The 20,859-nt window shown below is 39.7% G+C and overlaps 1 protein-coding gene across 1 annotated transcript in view; it reads left to right on the top strand.

The window, feature by feature from the left end:
- pdia5 (protein disulfide isomerase family A, member 5) overlaps nt 1–16,246 on the top strand; it is a 76,966-nt gene extending 60,720 nt beyond the window's left edge. The window contains exons 15-17 of the mRNA XM_067604428.1: nt 5,891–5,961; nt 12,839–12,973; nt 13,795–16,246. Of these exons, the coding sequence (XP_067460529.1) occupies nt 5,891–5,961; nt 12,839–12,973; nt 13,795–13,875 (287 nt within the window). The 3' untranslated portion in view covers nt 13,876–16,246. The remainder of the gene's footprint in view (nt 1–5,890; nt 5,962–12,838; nt 12,974–13,794) is intronic.
- The last annotated feature ends 4,613 nt before the right edge of the window (nt 16,247–20,859 follow it).

Genomic DNA, 20,859 nt, shown 5'->3' with positions numbered 1-20,859 from the left:
AAGGTTTAATGGCCATTTAATGTTGCAGCTAAAAGCTACTTCTGCAGGAAATTGTTTTTTTGAGTAGTGGGTGAATACTGGCTTAGAGAGGCAGCTCTGAAAAGGAAGTAAATGGACGATTGCAGAGTTGATGTATAATTAAGTTGAAGGGAGGTATACCTGTGTGTGTGTGTGTGTGTGTGTGTGTGTGTGTGTGTGTGTGTGTGTGTGTGTGTGTGTGTGTGTGTGTGTGTGTGTGTGTGTGTGTGTGGATGCTTTTGGGCATACATGCAACAGTAAAAATACTTAATTATAACAATGACCACCATCAGTCAGTGCTCTTGTAGCCTGTAAAATCCATTTACAGTAGGTAATGTGTGGTAATGATAATGGTAACCTATGTAGTTTGTGACCTCTAGTAGTGCTATGGAGCTATTTTGTATGTTTCGTAAACATATGTATGTGCATGTGGATGATGTGATACAAAGTCCTGCCAATGGTTCCCACTGATGCACCAGCAAAGGCTGTGAAGGAGTAGGCTGCAAGTTAGTGAACATGGATGTAGATAATGCAGGATTTAAAATACTTTTAAAAAATCCATTTTGAAAATACATTCAACACTTTTGTTAGACCTTAAGGATACATGCAATATGTTTTTGTGAGTACAACTAAATGTAAACGTAACTTGGTGGTTGCAAACTTAGTGGTAACAACTCTTGAAAGCCTGGTTAGAATAGCCAATGTCAACAATGGGAATATGTTATGTCTTTGTGCATTTTGAGCAAATTTAAGAGATAGGATGTAGCATGCTATGATTTCTAGGCAATATGGCTTGAATCTGAGTAAGAGCAAGTTCACTTTACTACTCTATACTGAATATCCAATTAAGGGACATCTTGATGCTTTAACATACAATGATATTTTATACAATAGTGTGCCTCCAACTTTGTGGCAACAGTTTGTTCCTTTTTTGTTTCAATGTGACAGTACCCCTGTGCACAAAGCTAGGTCTGTGAAGAGATGTTTTTTCCAGTTTGGTGTAGAAGAACTTGACTGGCCTGCACAGAGCCCTGACCTCAACCCCATCAAACATCTTTCGGATGAACTGAAACACCTTATCACCCAACATCATCTCACTAATGCTCATGTGACTTAATGGGAGCAAATTCCTGAAGCCAGGTTCAAACATCTGATGGAAAGACTGAAACCAGAAAAGTAGATGCTGTTTGGTCTTTTTTGTGCTTGTGTTGCAGTGGGAGAGAGGCTACTTCACTGATTGTGTGATTAACGTGGCCTTCCTGCATTTTATTTGAGCTTTTTTAATTTTTCTGTTTTCTGTCTGCATGTTTTCATCGCCTTTGAGTTGGAATATGTTCTATTGAAGTGGTGGACTTTGGAGTAAATAAAGCAAAGCACTGCCTATCTTTTCTACTGGGATTTGTGGATTTTTGGATTATTCAACATGAAGTTTTTCCTACCTGCTCTATTGGGATCCCTTTTCTCCAGAGGTTGTCTTTTCCAGAGGCTGTCTTTTCCTCCAGCTTGCCAGCTCAGGTGTGCCACAAAGCCATGTGGCACACCTGAGTCTACTGTCTATCAGTGTGGAAATCACTGATAGCTGCACTATCACTGATGGATTGGGTTTTTTCTTCAACTGGAGCTCCCTTCATTTTTGCTGTAATGATCTCCACTGTGTGACTGTGACTGTGGCTTTTATCAACACTGCCATTCTGCCCAAACAACACAACTGCTTTAATTATTTTGTCCTACACCACCACACAGCTATGGTGTTTACGCAGCTTTCTAATTACACTCGACATGGGGTTTTTAACCCACTGCCAAGAGTTTGGGATTTTAAGAAACTTTACATCCATAGAGGCTTGTGCCTTGGTACCAATGTGGAATATGGAAGCAAAACAAACTTGGGCACCATCTTTGGAAAATTGCAAGACTACCTTACACCAGGCGAGACACAAAATATGGAGTGGATCACAGTGTACTGCGGAGTTTGCAGAGACTTCCAACCTTAGCTCTGTTTCCTGCTACCATGGAACTATTTAATACTCAATCTCTCACCAATAAATCCTTCCTCATACTTAACCACATCTTGGACAAGTGGCTTGATGTCACGTTCCTAACAGAAACCTGGCCCAAACCAGGGAACTACTCTGTGCTTAATGAGGCCTGCCCTCCTGGCTATAGTTATTTGGAAAAAGCCCACAGCTCTGGCCATGGTGGTGATTTAGCAATCGTACACCAGGCCGAATTGAAATTTCCCCTGCCTATGCCAGATCTTTCTTCAATTGAATGCCTTGCTCTAAAATGTAAACCTCCATACTCGATGATGGTACTTCTCATCTAACATCTCCCCCAAACCAAACTTATCTTTCCTCCCTGAGATACAAAATCTCCTCACCTCACTCTGCTCCATGTCAACCAACATTGTCATTGTTGGTGATATGAGTATACATGTTGACAACCCCTCCTGTCATTTTGCAGTGGAGTCCCTGAATCTGATTGAGTGTCTTGGCCTGAAGCAGCATGTTGATGTCCCTACTCACACCATGGGGCACACAGTTGACCTGGTCATCACCGACTTTGCCCCCATCAATAACCTACAGGTCTATAATCTGGGTGTGTCCGACCACAAGGTGGTCTCAATGGATTTGACATTCCTGTCAATCCTTACTAAACCTAAATGTCAAGTGTCAAGTGCTGTCAAGTGCTAAGTGTCAAGTGCTGCATTGACCCAGCCATCATGACCATGTACCTCCAGCACATCACCTGTCTAGCTTCTGCATCAGTGGATGAACTAGTGGCACTCTGTAATACATCTCTGAGCAGTGTCTTTGATCTTCATGCCCCCGTCAAGACACGTGAGGTCAATTTTTTGTGCTCTGCTCCCTGGTTCACTCGTGACCTGCGGAAAATTAAAACAGTTGAACGTGACCTGGACAACAGTTCAGACGCTCTGGGCTTGCTGTCCATGGCCTTCAATGAACATCAAAGGATTTACTCAAAGTTCCTTAAAGATGCTCGGTCACAGTTCTACTCCAACCTAACTAATAACAATCCTGGCAACCTTATGAATCTTTTTCCACTATAAATCATCTCCTGAAGCCACAATCATCTTCCCCAGTTGAGGCTTCATTGACTTTTTTAGAGTCAAGGTCAACAACATCTGCTCTCTAATATCCAGCTCTTCCTCTCAGCCTCCTCCTGTCATCAACCCTCTGTCTGGAAGCTTGCTATCTCTACTCCATTTATACTGGCGTCAGGCAGAGCCACATTGAGGAAATCCTCAGGAAGATGAAAACCTATACTTGTGCCCTGGACCCCATTCCCACAGCTCTGCTCAAATCCCCTTTCATCCCCTTTCTCAGCCCTCTGATCACCCAAGCTGTCAAACTCTCCCTTCAAACCGGTAGTGTTCCATCTTCCCTTAAAGTTGCAGTCATCTGCCCCCCTCCTCAAGAAGCCCACCCTGGACCCAGAAGTTCTTGCCAGCTGCAGACCTATCTCCAACCCCCGTTTCCTGTCTAAGGTTATGGAGAAGGTGGTTACTTCTGAGCTTCAGGACCACCTTAAACACAACAACCTATTTGAAAAATTTAAGTCATATTTTCCTTCAGCACACAGCACTGAAACAGCTCTGCTCAGGGTTGTGAATGACTTGCTGATGACAGCTGATGCAGGTCCCCTTCTCTCCTGATTCTCCTTGACCTGAGCACTGCATTTGACACTGTGCATCACACTATCCTCTTAGAGCGCCTCCACACCACCATTGTACCGTCAGATTCTGCATTTAAGCGATTTCAGTCCTTCGTTTCCGGTAGGACTGAGTATGTCTCACCGGTAGGATGCAGGTCTAGATCGCTTTCTGTCACCCTTGGATGTGTCAACAGCAGACATGGGATGTCTTTTCATTGCTATGCTGATGATACCCAGCTGTACATCAGAACTGCCCAAGTACTCCTGCTGCCATGTCACACCTCAGCACGTGTCTTAAGGAAATAAAGATGATAAAGAGATAAAGATAAAAGATGAGCACAAATTTCCTCCAGTTACACAGCAGTAAAACTGAAACTCTCCTTATTGGCACTCCACACCAGATTCAGTCATCTCATACCTCATCTCACCTTTGACAGCCAGGACATCCCCCTTTCCTCCTCAGTCACTAATGTGGGTGTTTGGTTTGACCCTCAGCTGACTTCTTATGACCATATAAGACATCTAAAACCTCTTTCTACCATCTCATAAACATCTCTAAACTCTGTTCTCTCTAAACCAGTACATTCAGAGCAGCGCTGCCAGGATCCTGATGAGAGTGTGAAAACATGAGCACATAACACCAATTCTGTTTTCATTGCACTGGCTCCCTGTCTCCCTGTCTCCCTCAGGATTGACTACAAAGTTCTGCTATTCGCATAGAAATCCATCAATGGACATGTGCCTCCCTACCTACAGAAACTGATCATACCACAAATCTCCACCCGCACCCTCAGATCTGCCAGCAGCTTGCTCCTCAGGGCCCCCAGTACTAAGCTCCGTACCATGGGGGATCGACCCTTCTGCTCTGCACCTTGCTTATGGAATAGCCTTCCTAACCATCTGAGGGCAGCACAGACCCTAGTCTCTTTAAAAAAAAAATGTCACAAAATAAAAACCTTTCTATTCAAGAAGGCTTTTTCATCTTAACTCTTGTTACTATTTATTTTGTTGTGTGTTATATGTTATTAATACTGTAGCACTTTGAGTTTCACTGTGAATGAAAAGTGCAGTAAAAAATTAAGTGTATTATTATTATTATTATTATTATTATTAGAGGAGCAGATTATGTAAATAGTTTAAGAATAAGATGTTCAGCAATAACATATGGGTGTGATGTTCAGGTGTCCATATACTCAGTATCAGCATTAGTAAACTTATGGACAAACTGTCACAGAGAAAAATATGCTCCCTTAAACAAATTAAAGCAGTAAACTACATCGAAAGGTATTGTTAATTTTGCAACTCTTTTTCACAGGCTGACACTGCTGATTTAATCCTACATGCGTACATGAAAGCTTTCATCCAGCCACCCTCTGCCTGCTTGCTTTTTTTCAAAGTCAAAAGTTGATGCTGCCTTTTTTTCACCTGTCCCATTTCAAAAGCAGCAACAACAGATTTATTGTAATAAATAGAAGAGGAACTGGGTGCTTGACATGAGCAGGAAAAATCAAAACAACAGAGCAGTGCCTTCAGAAAGTCGAAGTTCAACCGAAATTCAAAGGAAAAAGATGTCAGTACATTGATTGCTGTTTGATTGCAAGTGCAGTGCAAAAACACATCCGTCCCTACGTAGCAAGATGTATCTAGAATCAAAAAAAATATTTACCCTCACAAATTATAAGTCGCACAAGCCTGTCAGTTCTTATTACTTAGTTCGATCTTTTTGCCTCCACCTGCTAGAAGTGAAATTGCCCACTGGAAATGTGATGTGTGGTTGTGGTACCTGGTGGTGCATTTGTGCACGTATTGACATACTGTTTACATATGCCTGCTGGAGCAGAGAGAGCCAGGGAGGTTGTGTTTATGACAGCAATAAAGAGATTTATAGTTTTTCATAACATACAAGTGAACCATCTCTAATGTGGAATAAACCTTTAAGTAACTGCAGGGTTTAATAGGGTTATAATGTTCCATAGGGCCGCATGCTTTATGAACATGTTTGAGATTGAGTAAATGATGTGCGGAAGTGATTTTGTTTGTATTTGTGATGTGTGCATACAGGTAATATAAGTGTCGTGTTTATGTGTCATTAGAATCTATGTGAGATGCTGTTTAGGATTTGAAGCTAGATGCCGTGGTGTAAGTGTGTTCTTCCTGATAAGCTGTAATAATGTTCCATCTGTGTATTCTCCTATTTCAGGGTGTCCACACTGTAAAAACGCTGTCCCCCACTTCACCACTGCAGCAGAGCTATTCAAAGAGGACCGCAAGGTAAGTGTTTCCTCTTCACATATACAGCACAAGTACATACATATTTTCATACCAAGCTGTAATGGTGCTGCAGGGATCCTTCAAGCTCACGCTAACACTCAAAGTAACAATTCAACAATTTTAGAAAATGCCATCTTATCAACAGTTAGTCACCTCTGTGTCCAGAACAAAGAACATGTTTAGCCTAGCTTAGCACAAAGACTGGAAGCAGGAAGAAACAACTCTAAACTGTCTTCTTAACTTATTTATTTCTTAGCTAGACAGCCAGACATAATGCATCCAAAAATTTGCTAGGGTTTGCAGTTACAACAGTGCTTAAACTAGGGATGTGCCGATCCAATATTGATATCAGATACTGACTCAAATAGCTGCATCAGTTATCGGTGATAATAGGGCCAATCTATTCAATTTAATTCTATGTTTATGTCTACGTGTGCATACTACATCATGCATCAGCAGCACGCCGGTAGACCCAGCCATTTCATGCTTGCTATGCCAACAAGTTCTACGGCTTTTTTTTTACTAAGTTACTTGTTTATACTACTTGTGTGAATTGTGATTTAATTTATCAAGTTTGTTTGCACTAGTTTGTGACTTAACTGTGATGTAATGTTTACATTTTGTTCTCATTTGATGCAGTTGTATTGTTTTATACTGGAATTTTATTTCCTGACCAATTTGTTGCTGCATTTAAAAGGTTTACACATGTATTGTAATTCCTGATAATTTTGAAGATTCTTTACCAAGTTGCTGGTGCACGATTAGTCATTATTTTAATAATAAATAAGAATAAGTAAATTCATATCTATGTGGTTATTTGTTACATTTTGTTTTACAAAGTTAGGAAAGCAATGTTTAAGTCAAGCCTGATGTTGCCTTACACATAAAAGAATGATCCAAGTCCATACATTGAGGCATACCACTTATTAATTAAACACAAAGCCCAGGTATCAGTATCAGGACTGAAAAAGTTGGATCGGTGCATCTCTAGCTTAAACTGGCAACCCCAATATGAGGAGAGGATTTCAAAGATGCTGCATTTAGGTTACGTGGGTAATTGGGGAACGCTTTTACATGCACTGTAGTAGCCTGGTTACTGTAAATCTGTATATACATGCAGCAGATCAGTAACCAGATTTCTCTCCTACCCCCAGACTTTAACTGTAATAGTGATAGAAGACACTGTTTCCTGACTTTTTTTGTTGTGTGTGTGTGTGTGTGTGTGTGTGTGTGTGTGTGTGTGTGTGTGTGTGTGTGTGTGTGTGTGTGTGTGTGTGTGTGTGTGTCAGAGCAGACTGACAGCACAGTGAGAGAGAGACAAGCAAGCAGACGGAGTGGAGCTTTCCCTCACAGCGCAAAAGTGTCTGAATTTAACAGTTGAATGTTCAACAGAGGAAAATGGTTTATTTAGATTCCGACAGGCTACTTTATTTTAGTTTCAGTTTTAGTCAAAAATTGATGGAGTTGTTTTAAGTACAAGGAGGCATTGCAACATGTAATGATCTCTCCTTTCATCCAGCTACTCTGTGCTGTGCTTTCCCTGTCTGCAGTCTATTGTTATGCATATGCTCACATGTAAAAAGCTGTTTAAGAGACACAGTTACATGTATACATGGTGGAGAAATCTGCATTCTCCAGGAGCAATCTACCTGTGGAACCTAGTTTTCTCTTATTCCCTACCCCAATTACAGAAACCAGGTTTCTTGTTTACATGAAATTTAAGAAATTATCCTTCCGGAGAAAGCAGACTGTAACCTGGTTACTAAAGTGCATGTAAAGCACTGAGTGTTTACAATTTCTAAATGTTTTTAGTACACAAGTTGCACTGTGTAAATAACAATGTAAAAAGTTAAGCTAGCTGTTTCCCTCTGCTTCCAGTCTTTGTGCTAAGCTATGCTAATCACATCCTGCACATACAGTATATCTGTACTGCACACACAGAAAGGAAATTGATATCAGTCTCAGCAGACCAAAGTAAACAAGCATATTTTTCAAAATGTCAGAGCATTATTGTAAATTGCATTCATAAAGCATAATGAAATTACATATTTACTACTTACAGTATGGTCAGCACATTTTCTGTACTGTATGTACAGCAGTCACACACAAACTGGATTTAGATGCTCAAATGTAACGATAAGTAAACTTTATACTCACTGTTTTATCTATTATTTGCTGCACATTTTTTTGTTTTTTTTAACTTATACTCATATGTTTTATACAATAAGCAGCTTTTCTGAAATGAGCAAACATGACTGCAGCCACATTATGTATAGTCAAAATCTTAAAACAGCGGTAACTTAAAAACTTCATCCTCATTTCTAATATTTGTTTGCATATGTCAGTTAAAAATTTGACCACATAGCTAAAAACCACCCATCTTATCAAATCTTCAGCACACATAGGCCTTTGGGGTCATTGAAGGTTCAAACAGTCACAACAAGACATGTTCATCTTCATTCTCCATCATCTCTACTCCCTCTCATTCCTTTTCCCTGCGGACTCATGTCCCAGCACACTCCCACTCCCGCTCTTCCCTGTAAATAGTAATACCCTCTGACTGCACGGCTCAGTATTTCCAAACCTCTGTGTGACTCACACATACACACACACACTGAAAAAATGTAGGCGCGTGTCTGGCATTACTTGGTGCTACGATTTATCATCTCAAACTGACACTCACTGACAGGGCTTTTAATTTGAAAATGAGGGCTTTTAATTTGAAATGGACACAGGAAGTGGCAGCATTCGGCCAACCAGTGGTGTAACTTCATCACTCAGTCAGTCAGTCAGTTATGGACTTCCCTGTTTATGTTGCTGTCCAGCCAAAAATACATCAAATGGTTTGATTGTAAAGCGGCATTGTGATGCTTAATGTTAACCTCACATTGTTTCAGTGGTGCTCAGGCTGTAGAGGCTCTGTCATCCATTTGGAATTTTTCAAAATCATTGTCAGATGGTGTGAAACAGTGACGTGTCCTTAAAAACTTAGTCATCCATTTTTATGAGGCAATCCTTTGTAACATTCTTCAATAACATTAAACCTCAAGAGATGAGCTCAAAGTGTTTATGTACAAGTCTTCAAGTACTGCCCTTCAACTGCAACCTCAGGAACTGGTACATATCTTTTTGTTGGTTCTTTCAATCTCAAAGTAAACAATGATATACATAATCAACAGTAAAATAACAGTAACAGCCAAAATATAACTGACTCAGATATGTTGTCTTTGCAGCACAGGAAGAAATAAAAGTTGGAACATAAACTGTAAAAAATGTTTGTATGTCAAAGGCTGTGAGACACTGGTCAGTCAAGCAAACATAAGCATAAGCTGGAACAATGATTCTCAAAATGACCACTAAGAAACACAGTCTACTGTATTGAAACCACCTGATTGAAAAAAAATATTGACTTTGTATTTTAGGAGAGAAGTTAGGACTTTCAGAACAGTCAGAGATGGGTTTTTTTTTTTTTGCAATTCAGTATCTAGTGGCCACAACAGCTTAAGGCACTTTGGCACCGTTTTACTATACACCTGCGGTGCTTGGATCTGAATCTCCACAAGCTGCCATACCAGGGGACCTTCCTATTTCTGAAGGTTATATAAATGCAGAAGTTTAAGATCTCTTTCCTCTCGCTGTCCCTCCAGTGGCCAGTGGAGGTGTGAAGTTGCGTTTGAACAGGAGTAAATCTGAGAACTGGGCATGTGTTTACTTCTATTTATAAAGCTGAGCCCCAGTGTATTGTACCAGGCCAGTGTTGATCACAGTCTATTAGCTGCCCTTGCCTCATTTACCAAAGACAAACACAAGCTTAGCTTCGGCTTTGAAGACGCAAACAATTAAAACGCCTCATTCAGTGCTTTATGACGGCAGGGGAGCTGTGTACAGGGTTTGTTTTAAGCTGTTTGTCATTTCCCCAAATTCCAATCAATAGCGGCATTAAAGGTTCAGAATGGCTTGAACTGCTTGTTTTCCCAAAAATGTCTGATGTCACTAATGAGAACACTGTTTTATCACAGACCTGCCTAAGGAAAATGGCTCACTACTGGTGCAGCTGCTTCACCTCTACAGTTCATGCACTGAACAGAAATATACTGTGATTACGTTAGTTCTATACATATCACACTCTTCCTTTAGCTTTAACTTGCTGGAAAACCATGAATGTTTAATGTGACCTCATTTTTCAAGTAGGTGTAAACACAACAAAGAGTTTCTTGCTTCTTAACTTGTATTCTATTGGTTTACAGTTCAAAACAATCCCATAATGTGTGAAATCATTATTTCAGTTTATTACAATTTAGATCTTAGTTTCATAGTTTTGGGCATGAGTATTGTACTTGCTTTTGTTTTGACCTCCAAATAAATTACTAAACTGTTGGATTGACTATTTTTAATATACATAATAATGGAAGTATAAGAAAAATACTATGCAAATCCCTGTATTGTAGCTCTACTAAAGATACTTTCTAGTGTCTCTTACAGATACCTGATATGCATCCTTGCTAGAAAGGGCAGTGTGCTTTACAATCATATCTTTACTGTTTAATTCTAGCATATTTTAGTAATATTAATCACTGTAAATCTAGATTAATTTCTTTTTGTCTGAACGACAAAGTTTTTTTGCCCTGAATAGTGTCTGCAGGCTTTCCTGTCATGCAGCATACAGCCCCAACAGCCTTCACCAATAAAGTAGAGTAGCATGAGAGGCGAAAAGATATGATTATTTTTTCTACTGGAAATTTCTCATTTCTTTTGAAGGTATCCACTAGTCTTGAGTTCCTTGCATCAGTGACCTGCCATGTTAATTCACTGTGCTCTTTCCTGTGTGTTAATTGAACACAATAGGCAGGTATGGCACCTTACATGGGTTAAGATACAGGAATAATTGAACATATAAAAATAAATGGAAGAATATGTTATGTAACTATGGACGTTACATAGTCTGTCTTTAATATAGCTGATACAATTAAAGTAGTTCTTTATCTACTCCAGCACCAGTCTTGCAGACCACTTTTTGGCATCCATGTTCAGTATTTTAAAGTAGAGGAACTTTGTTGTGAGAACCGAGCTGGTTCTGAGTTTGATTACCGCTCTGTGTTTCATTATAAAGGATTGAGACCAGGCCAACTGGTAATATGCTGCTCCTCACAAATTTTGCAGTCGGATCAATTACATGATGTGGGGTCCTCTGTCACTTGAAGATAGATCAATAGCGGAATTGGCTACAGACCCTTGGAAAACAACAACTCTACGACTTAATTTTCTCCTGTCAATTCACAGCAACTCTGATTAATTATTCACAAGGATGAGCAGTCGAATGGAGTCGCTCGTTGCTACTTCTGTTGTCGCTGCTGCTTAAAGTACTCAGCGTGTATCTCACACTGTCCTAACACAGTGGTCAAATATAAAAAGGATTTCAAATTGTAAAGAGTATATGTTGGTGAACTGCCAAGGTACATGAAGGAGTAGGAGGATTTTACACAGTGTTGTCAGCTAAATTTCTGTTGACTATCCTTCTTTTTTAGAAGTGAACTCTTCAGTACTGTTGAATACACACAGCTTGTCGCAAGTCCGTTAAAACATCTTTTTGCTGGAGCACATGGAGGCCTAGTTTGAGACACCTGATCAACAGACCATAGATGAGTGATATCCCTTTATAGGCTATTTCCTTCCCTGTTGTTGCTTTGTGTTAGCAGATGTCTGTGCTGCTGATGCAGATGGAGCCAACACTCAACAACAATGTACTCCTCTCAAAATATGTCAGCCCTCATGCAGATTCTCACATTTGAGTATTTGTATTTGCATAATAAAAAAACTAGAGGCACTTGTATTTTGTACTGTAATTAGGACAAGTTTTGATCATCACGTCACGGTAGGATGCGTAGGAAAAGTGTCCAATATGTTTTCATCCTGCAGCAGATCTGTCATTTCCACATACATCTCGAGCAGACAGATGGACGGGGAGTGTTTATTTGATGGTGACAAGTTCAATGTGCAGCACTCAGTACCATGAAAGAGGGTGACATTTCAGCTGTCCAAAAGGACACGCTGAGCGAGCCATGTATCAGCGAGGCGGCATATACGCCTCATTGGGGCGGCTTGTCTCTAATCGATGAAACAGCCTCGCAACATAAATCTCCCATGTTGTTTTTATGTAGGAGTGATTGTTGTGGGATATTTTTTTTTTCTCCACCACCCACTCCAGACAGTTGAAGTGAAGAGCAATGTATCATGTCATTTCTTGTAACCTGGAAAGGGAAACTAGAGGTCTAAATTTGGATGACGAGAATGTGCTGAGCCTGCTCATCTCCAGAGCAGCTAAAAATCTCTAAGCACTTGTCATAAATGCCCCTTTTACAGTTGTTGAAAAATGGACTCCTCTACTACGTTCTCTTGTAATATTCAGCATGTGTATTTTTTTAGTATTGATCTACAATTATAATAAAGTTTTCTTGCTCTGAATATATAGTGAGTGCTTAAGAGACACAGAAACAATAACTAATTGAACCAAAACAATAAAAATGTCAGGTGTGAATTAAAATCATTATTATAGAGCAATAAAACTGGGAAATAAATATAATGAGAGAATATGAAGCCAAATAATACTTCATATAAACTCCAGAATGTTTTCGGAGGTGAAAGACGTTGCAGATCTCGCCAGCTTTAATGCCCAAAGGAAGGGAAAACAAGAATCTACATTAAAATGAATCATCTTTAGCATTGTTTTTATTATCAGAGGAGAGGAGCAGAACACATGTAAAAAAAAATACACAGTTTTCACGTTTTCATTGTGTAACCTGTCCACAAGTGAAATTCCTAGCTCTGTGTTGTATTATACTTTGTATACACTGACAGTGATTGCTCTCTTCTTCTCCAGATCGTCTATGCTGCTGTGGACTGTACAAGAGGACAGAACCATGAGCTTTGTAAGCAGGAAGGGGTGGAGGGATACCCAACATTTAACTACTACAACTATGGCAAGTTTGTGGAAAAATACAATGGAGATCGTGGGGTAAGTTGTACTGCACCTACTCTCTTTATGTCACTTGTTGTTTGCACGCTCAACATGTAAAGAGAATCCCCTCCTTTACTTTGGCACAGAAGTAAGCTGTTATAACCTCATAAGTGATTAAACCTATTAAGTAATAGTATGGCACGCATGAGCTCTGTGCATAAGCTCCCTTAACAACACCACAGAGTTCAATGCTTGATGAGAATGCTAATTTGGCCACTTTGAAAGATTAAATATCTGGTTTACTCCCTAAAATGGGTCACTGTGGTTTGGAAATACTGCTTCTCAATGTTGATTTTCACTCACTGTAGAAAAATGTTTGAACAGTTATCACTATGACTCATTTATTTTGCATTTCAGAAGTAATGCTGGATATTGTTAGGTCATAGAGGGTGGCTGTTTGCACTTTTTTACACCCTTTTTTTGTGTACAGATCACCTCAAGTTGATAGAAATATTGAGTTTATTGAATCCTTTATGTATTTGTGAAAGGATTCTCAAGGGCCATAGTCATGCACACAGCTCAGCTCAACCTTAAGTAGAGTATGAGACAATTGACAACAAAGAATAATGCAAGCACTTTTTGAATAGGGCTTAATATTTTGGATAGGGTTTCAGCAAATTGACTTTGAACTTGGCAACAATATCTGGAGTCTGTGTTTACTTCTCTTATCTCAGTGCTGTCAGGCCAAGTTGAGCTAATGTTTAGTGACAAGACTGTGATTTTTAAAAAGGGAATTTCAAGACTAAAATAATACTTAAAGCTTTTAAGTCATCACTAAAAACTGAGCCGTTGTCACTCTAACTGTCCCTCACCCACAGGAGGTGGGCTTCACTGGCTTCATGCGCAGCCTAAGAGGACGTGATCAGGAAAAGGTTGTCAAGAAGAAGGAGGAGCTCTGAGGGCGGCGTGCACTGCGCAGTTTGTCATTGCACTGTGACCCTTGACCCTGGCAAGGGCCCTATCAGCACTGACATGGGAGACTTGATGACCTCAGTGAAAGGCTATTTTTTATACCATGGTGATCACGTTTGTAATAATACCAACAGAGTACCTACAGTCAGACCGACCACTTGAGACTTCTTTTTTCATGGATATTCTGATGGGCAGAAAATACACAAACAAAAAAACTTCTTCCTTTTTTTTTTTGCCCAAACACTGTGACTGCATATGTGAAAAGCTACACCCTATACTGTATCTATGCAATACTGACCCCTGCTTAGCCCTGTGGGGGTCTGCACCCATGGTGGGGGGTGGTGGTGGTGGGAATCCTTCGTTAAAGGTGGAGGCTGCACTGTCTGTCACTCTATAGGGGTCCTAATCCAGTCCCATCAACCCTGCTGTGTCTCCAGAAGAGACTAATGTTGATACACCTGTTGGTTCCCGTATTTTTGTACAGAACCTTCATGTCTCTAGTCCAGAGCCATCCAGAATATTGCTTTGTTATCCTCTCAGATCCATTAGAAGATAACTGTAATTAACAGTGACATCTGAAAAATCCCAAAGCTAGTAAAATGTGAAGTGCTACTGTAGGTAATGAGGTACTGTAGCAATGTAGAGGAAGTGAAATTATGGCCAAATGGTCAATATTCTGCATGATTCTGGGCCACCATGATTAAATTTGCTTTTAGAAAATACTTTGTTTTTTTGTTTTCATTTTGTTTTGCTTAAAACTGTGGCCTTAAAAATAAAAAATAGCTGGAATTGCAGAAGTATAGTGATGAAGGGAAGGGAATGAGAGGCCTGGTGCCCTTGCAATTTCCTCAAGTCACGGACCAGAGCAAGCAAAGGAGAAGAAAAAAAAAATAAGATGAAATGCCAAATATTACTACGCATAGCCCTTGATATTTCTATGCTTCATACATTTCCAAATATTAACAACATTCACAGCTGTAGTTTTACCTCTTTTACCTCCACTGTTGTTCATTCAAAATGAGATTTCATCCATGTTTGGATGAGGGAAGGGCTCATTTACATAAGCATGGGAGACGCTCTAGTATGGTTGCTAAATATTGCATGTTGATAATAAAATGTCCGCAACATGAATCTTGCCCCTGTCCACTGATGTGATCACAAATTCAACACCATAGTTCACAGTCTTCTCTGTATTCACTCATTGTTCAGGGAAACGCTGGAATAATTCAGACCACTGGTCTATACTGGTTGGACATTCAGGGTGTTGATTTAAGGGTCCCCAGTTTGTTTTATGGCAATGTGTTTCTGCAAGAGCAAAAATGACAGCACTCTGGCCAGTTTTGCCTCAATGTGTCATGCCTTGGTCTGGAATTGCTTGGCTTGGGTTAGACTGGACAGTGCTCTCCCATGTCTTCCATCATAATTAAAGGAGGACTTCGCAGTACATCCAAGGAGTAATTATGTATTAAGTAAGCGAAGACTCCAGTCTCCCTCCCGCTTCTCACAGTGTAACACCATCATCAATTCGGGGTCATTATCTTTACCTTTGTGGCACTTTTCTTAATGCTATGTGTTTTCAACTCCCACGCTTCGGCCGCTATAAATATTTAAAGGCTTATCTGTAGCTGAACTTGTGTTTTATTATTCAAGACTTTGGTTTCTTTCATTATAAAAAAGGTTCTCAGGGATAGCGAAACACAATTAAAGGGAACTAGTTTGTTTGTAATTTTGCATTCCAGTTGAATAATTTTGAGCCCATAGGTCACCAAATTAAATATTGTTTACATTTGTATCCCAAGGAAAATCAAAAATGAATGATCCTTTTTCTGTGCTGTATCATGACAACATGTATTGAATAAGATGTACTGTCAGTAGATGTTACTGAACCATTTCTTGTCAAACATAAACATTGTGATTCTTAATGGACTCGTTCCATGTGAAACTGTCTCAAATGTTCTGGCTGGCACCAAACACTGTTTTTTGTGTTGAGTGTTCAATGTGACTATTTCATGGTATGCAAGAGCATTTTGGAAGAGCGCTTTATACAGTTAGGTGTTGACATATCGCTGTAATTAGGTGTTCAGTCTCCTCTCGAGGGGAAACAATTATCATTGTTTACTTTGTCCATTTGTTTTCTTTGGGAGCCTCCGCAGACATCACACGTATGTTGAATTATAGAAGGACCACCTCTATCTTATCCCAAAGGTATCCATGTTGTGTGGGAATTTGTCACACTTATGCCAAGAAGTCATTGTTGCCTCTGTTGATTTTCTGTGCCCAGCCATATGTACAGTTTTGCCCCTTACACTAAGGACCTTGTGAGATGAAAAACAAATAAAGTCAAAACCTTTCCAAAACTTTTTTCACCCGTTGTTTTAATCCAGTGTTGAAATCTCTACTGTCTTTGTGTCATTCTACAACCAACAGATGGCAATGTCAGTCAGTCAGTCAGTCCACCACTTTGGTCCAGACTAGAATAAGTCAACACCTACTGGATTGCCATGATGTTTTGTACAGACATTCATAGTCCCTACAGATTTTGGTGACTTTTCATCCAGCAGCACCAGCAGGTGAAATTTTCCCTTATCCTGTAAAATATATCTAAAATACCTCCTCATCTACTTGATGGATTGACACAAACATTTGTACAGTTACTCATGTTTCCCAGACAGTGTGTCCTAATGACTATCGTGACCCTCTGACTTTACCTATAGCGCCACCATGAGGATCAGATTTTTAGTTTTCAGTGAAATATCTCAACATCTGGTGGATGGATTGCCATGAAATTTGGTACAGACATTCATCTTCCCCATAGGAAGAATTGTAATCATTTTGGGATCTAGTGTCATCATTAGGTGAAAATTTTAATTTGTCCAATGCTTGGTTTATGATCAAAAACCTGCAAAACTAATGACATTCCCATCAGCCTCAGCTGTACTTGTGTGTTTGGTGCAAATGTACTAATGCTAACATGCCAAAGTAAGACAGTGAACATGGTAAACAACAATAGTAAAAGAGATTATAGTAGTAATTAACCAACACTAGAAAAAAGGAATAATGAAAGATTTTCAACATTATTATTGTTATCTCCACCACCGCTCATCGATCTCACTACCATCATTACTTTAATGAGCGGTGTTCACTGCTTATGTCACTCAATCTTTGTGCTATTCTGAATAATGATACTCTTCCTGTGACACATACATGATCATTTGTTCACTGATGCAGCATTGAGGAAGCTTCAGACCGTGAGAACGTGTTCCAAGTGATTGTATTATTACACCAGCAGCACCCGGCTCAATAGTAGGCACAATGAAATAAATAGAAGTTGACCTTGTTGGGTCACTGGGCTGATGGACATTCCTGGTAAGAGCAATTTTTGTGCAGGTTTATTTTGACATTTTTCTCCGTTGTGCATCTGAGAAAGGAAACAAATGGACAACAAGCTGCACTCAGCAGATCTGACACTGATGGCTTTATTATGAGAAATGGCTGGAAAATGGCACTGGACCTAAAATTGACACTGCTCACAGTAACGTCAGTGAAACTCTTAGCTTTACATCTTCGACTTGAGCATTCCCAGACTGAGAAGCCTGTTAAGTATTATGAATCATTACGTTTAGGATCAAGGTCCTGGGAAACCTATGGGGAATTTAGTCCACATGACTCAGTCTAAGCTGAGGAGTGACTTTGAGACTGAAGTTTCTTGTCTTCAGTGTTTGCAGTCTACAGGTCTGCTTAGATAAAGTGGTGTTGTTGCGATGCATGCGGTGTTGAGCCATAGCAGGCTGATTAATGCCTGTGAGCACAGGCAGGAATGCCCTCTCAATCCCAATTTCACCTGAGAAGATTTTTAAAGGGATGTAGTACTTTTTCATGTCTGGGAGTGTTGCTTCATTACTTTTTTGTGTGTTTTCTTGGAGGAGGGTAGCCAAGGTTTTTAACCTTTGGACAATAAGCATAAGAAATGGAGGGCATAGGGTTGTTAATGCAAAGTCAAGGTCTGCTTGGATTCAAGTACCCTTCATAGAAGCCATTTTACCATCATGGATAATTGTGTTTCGGGCTGTTCAGGATTTTATCTGCTTGATGTCAGTTTGCATTCTGCTTTTCTCCACCTGTCTGTCCTCTACCTCACCTCTGCTTGTTTGTGTCATCATTATGTTGTTCATGCTCATTTTTTTCTACCATCCTACCCGACCCCTCGTTTATCAGATGCATCTTTTAAAAAAGAAACTTTCTCTTGATGATTTTATCGATCTTTGCTGTACATTCTTTAGTCTCATCTGGTTGTTTTTGCAGTATTCAATATGCTGACTCTCGGACAAATTGGTCCACATACAGGCAGCCAGAAAAATAAATAGACCTCTAAGTATCTGCTTGTGAGAGATAAAGATTTTCTTTAGCTCGTTTTTCATGAGGCAGTAATCAAAATCATTTGCATCCCCTGCTGAAAGATCCATATGTTTACTCTCTGTGCAATTTAATGGAGCTGTCATTGAACAATGAGAAGAGCAACCCTTTCACTGTATTATTGATAGAAATTGGTAAAATATGGTTTTGGAAATCCATCCACCATGAAAAATGTCAAATTCTTACCCTTGATTGACTGGTGAAACCATCACGGGAAAATGAACAGGCCTTTGAATGGACTGCTCCCATGTCTGCAAATGAATGCAAGATAGAATTATGGATCAATCCATACTCCATCCTCCTCCGAGTCTTTGAGTGTGTCTGGTGGAAATGACTTTTATGGTACCCATCCAATGTTTTCTAGATATTGAATCTTGATTGGCAGCAGTCAGTCACACAGTACACAACATGAATTTACACGTGAACTGCCATTAGTTGTACAGTTGATTAGATCAAGGCATTTGCTGTCAATTATTTATGATCACTTCTGTTCAAGACTCTCACTTTCCCCATGCTGAAGATGCTGTATCATGTCCTGTTTGTGTCACCACAGTCCAGTCATTGACATTGTTTAAAATTATATACTAAATGTGCTTTTCTAAATACTCACCAGACATCATGATTTGTTGTATTAAAATATTTAACATATTGAAATTTATCAACATATAATTTCAATGTATTTTTTATTTAAATTTGCTTCTGTTTTTGAGTGTGAGACATATCTGCAGCACGACACCTGAATAAAACTCAATATTTTTAAAAAAGGGGACTCTGGTTTAGTACTTCCATTCAATTTTGGACTCAAGAAAAAAATGATCAAATCTGATGCAGAGGCTGAGATATCCTACACTTCTCATAATGTATTTTGATAGGGTAAGACCCTCAACAAATATATGTAATCCATGTGCGCTGGCTGGTGAAGTCTGATTAGTTTTTCCTACAACCTGGCCCAGAGGAAGATTTCAAGATAGCTTACTACTGGACACACAGGCGTGAAATTTGGTTTGTATATTCACGTTCCCCAGAGGATGACTCATAGTGATTTTGCTGGGCATATTGACACTCTCCTCAGGAAAAAAAAACTTTTGATTCTCATGACCCCATGGCCTTCCTTTTAGCACCACCCTGAGGATAAACTTTTTTACAGTCTGTTCAATAGTTTGACATTGCAGCCTTTGGAGACCACTAATGAAGCTTTAAACATCTGTTTTAATAACATGTGTCACCCAAGACAGATAAAAAAACATATTTTATGTCAAAATTCTGCAGTTAAACTGAAACATTGCTTGAGACCCAAGAAATTGTGTATTTTTAGACATGTCACAGTTGTCAAGAATGAGCTCCGGAGCTACAAGTTGAAATGTATAATGATGACATGCTGGAAAAGAGACATTTGGTGGTGATGTATTTGAATGCTGATGCGTTTGCACCACTGTTTAGACTGTGTCACCATGAATGGCGACATTGCCTTCCTCACACCTGACATTCTCTACACTAAACGCTCGCCGAGACCTGTGGCTATTCATCAACTTGTCAACAGCAGCGGACATCCATCATCCACTTTCACTCAGCGAGTCTGTCTTTCTCTCTCTGTCTCTCTGTCTCTCTCTCTCTCTCTCACTCTCACTCTCACACTCACACACACATACACACACAGCTGTGTTTCCATCACTTCAGAGGACATTACATTGATTTACAGTCATTTCATGGAGACCTATCCTAACCTTAACCAATAACCAGCACATGCCTAACCATAACCCTTACCTTAACTTTAACATAACCCGAAACTAACCTTAACTTTAAACCAAGTCTTCACCCTAAAATTAAGGGGACTTGCTTATTGTCCCCATAAGGGAGGCGATGTGTAAACAGATTTATGTCCCCACAACATGAGGAATACCTGGTTGACAAAGCCATGAGGATAGTAGGAAGGTTCCTTCAGGCTGACACATTGCCTGGGCTCTGGGGAAATTGCATGGGTATGTGTGAAGGATGAGGCCACTAACCATATCTGTATTGTTGTTTTCATTTCCTCCAGCCACAGTTGTGTTTTCTTCCATATTCTAACAGGAAATGTATGAAAATAGGAGAAAATGCTGATGCCAGTGAATGGCCTATTTCAGGTCGGAGTGGAGCGCTAAAGCTTGGCAGGCTCCCGGTACACATTATTCATTTTTCATGTTATTTTAATTTTAATATTAAAAAATTCACAGCATCAGATGCTTGGAATATAGAGCTAATTTGTTACTGGCTTCCAGTGGGAAAGTAGCAACTGGGGCAACTAGCAGAGATGAGAATAAAAGAAGAGCCAAAATGCTGTGAAAATCAATCCATCACAAAGTTAATGATCCCAGTCCATGTTAAAGAGAAATGAGTGAATATAGTAGCAGACTATTTGCAGTCTATTAATCTTGTTGTGTTTATTTATTTCCATTGTGGTCTTTGATGGATGGAGAGTGAAGATGCTGGAGTCCAGGTGACATCAATCAATACAATAAAAATAAAAATGTGGTGTCTACTTCCTTATTTCAATTCCCAGCACCACAGAAGCTAAAGGA

The sequence above is a fragment of the Thunnus thynnus genome, chromosome 11 (genome assembly GCF_963924715.1).
Source record: "Thunnus thynnus chromosome 11, fThuThy2.1, whole genome shotgun sequence".
NCBI classification, from domain to species: Eukaryota; Metazoa; Chordata; class Actinopteri; order Scombriformes; family Scombridae; genus Thunnus; species Thunnus thynnus.
The sequence above is the reverse complement of the archived record's forward strand: the minus strand, read 5'-3'. Positions and strand labels throughout refer to the sequence as shown.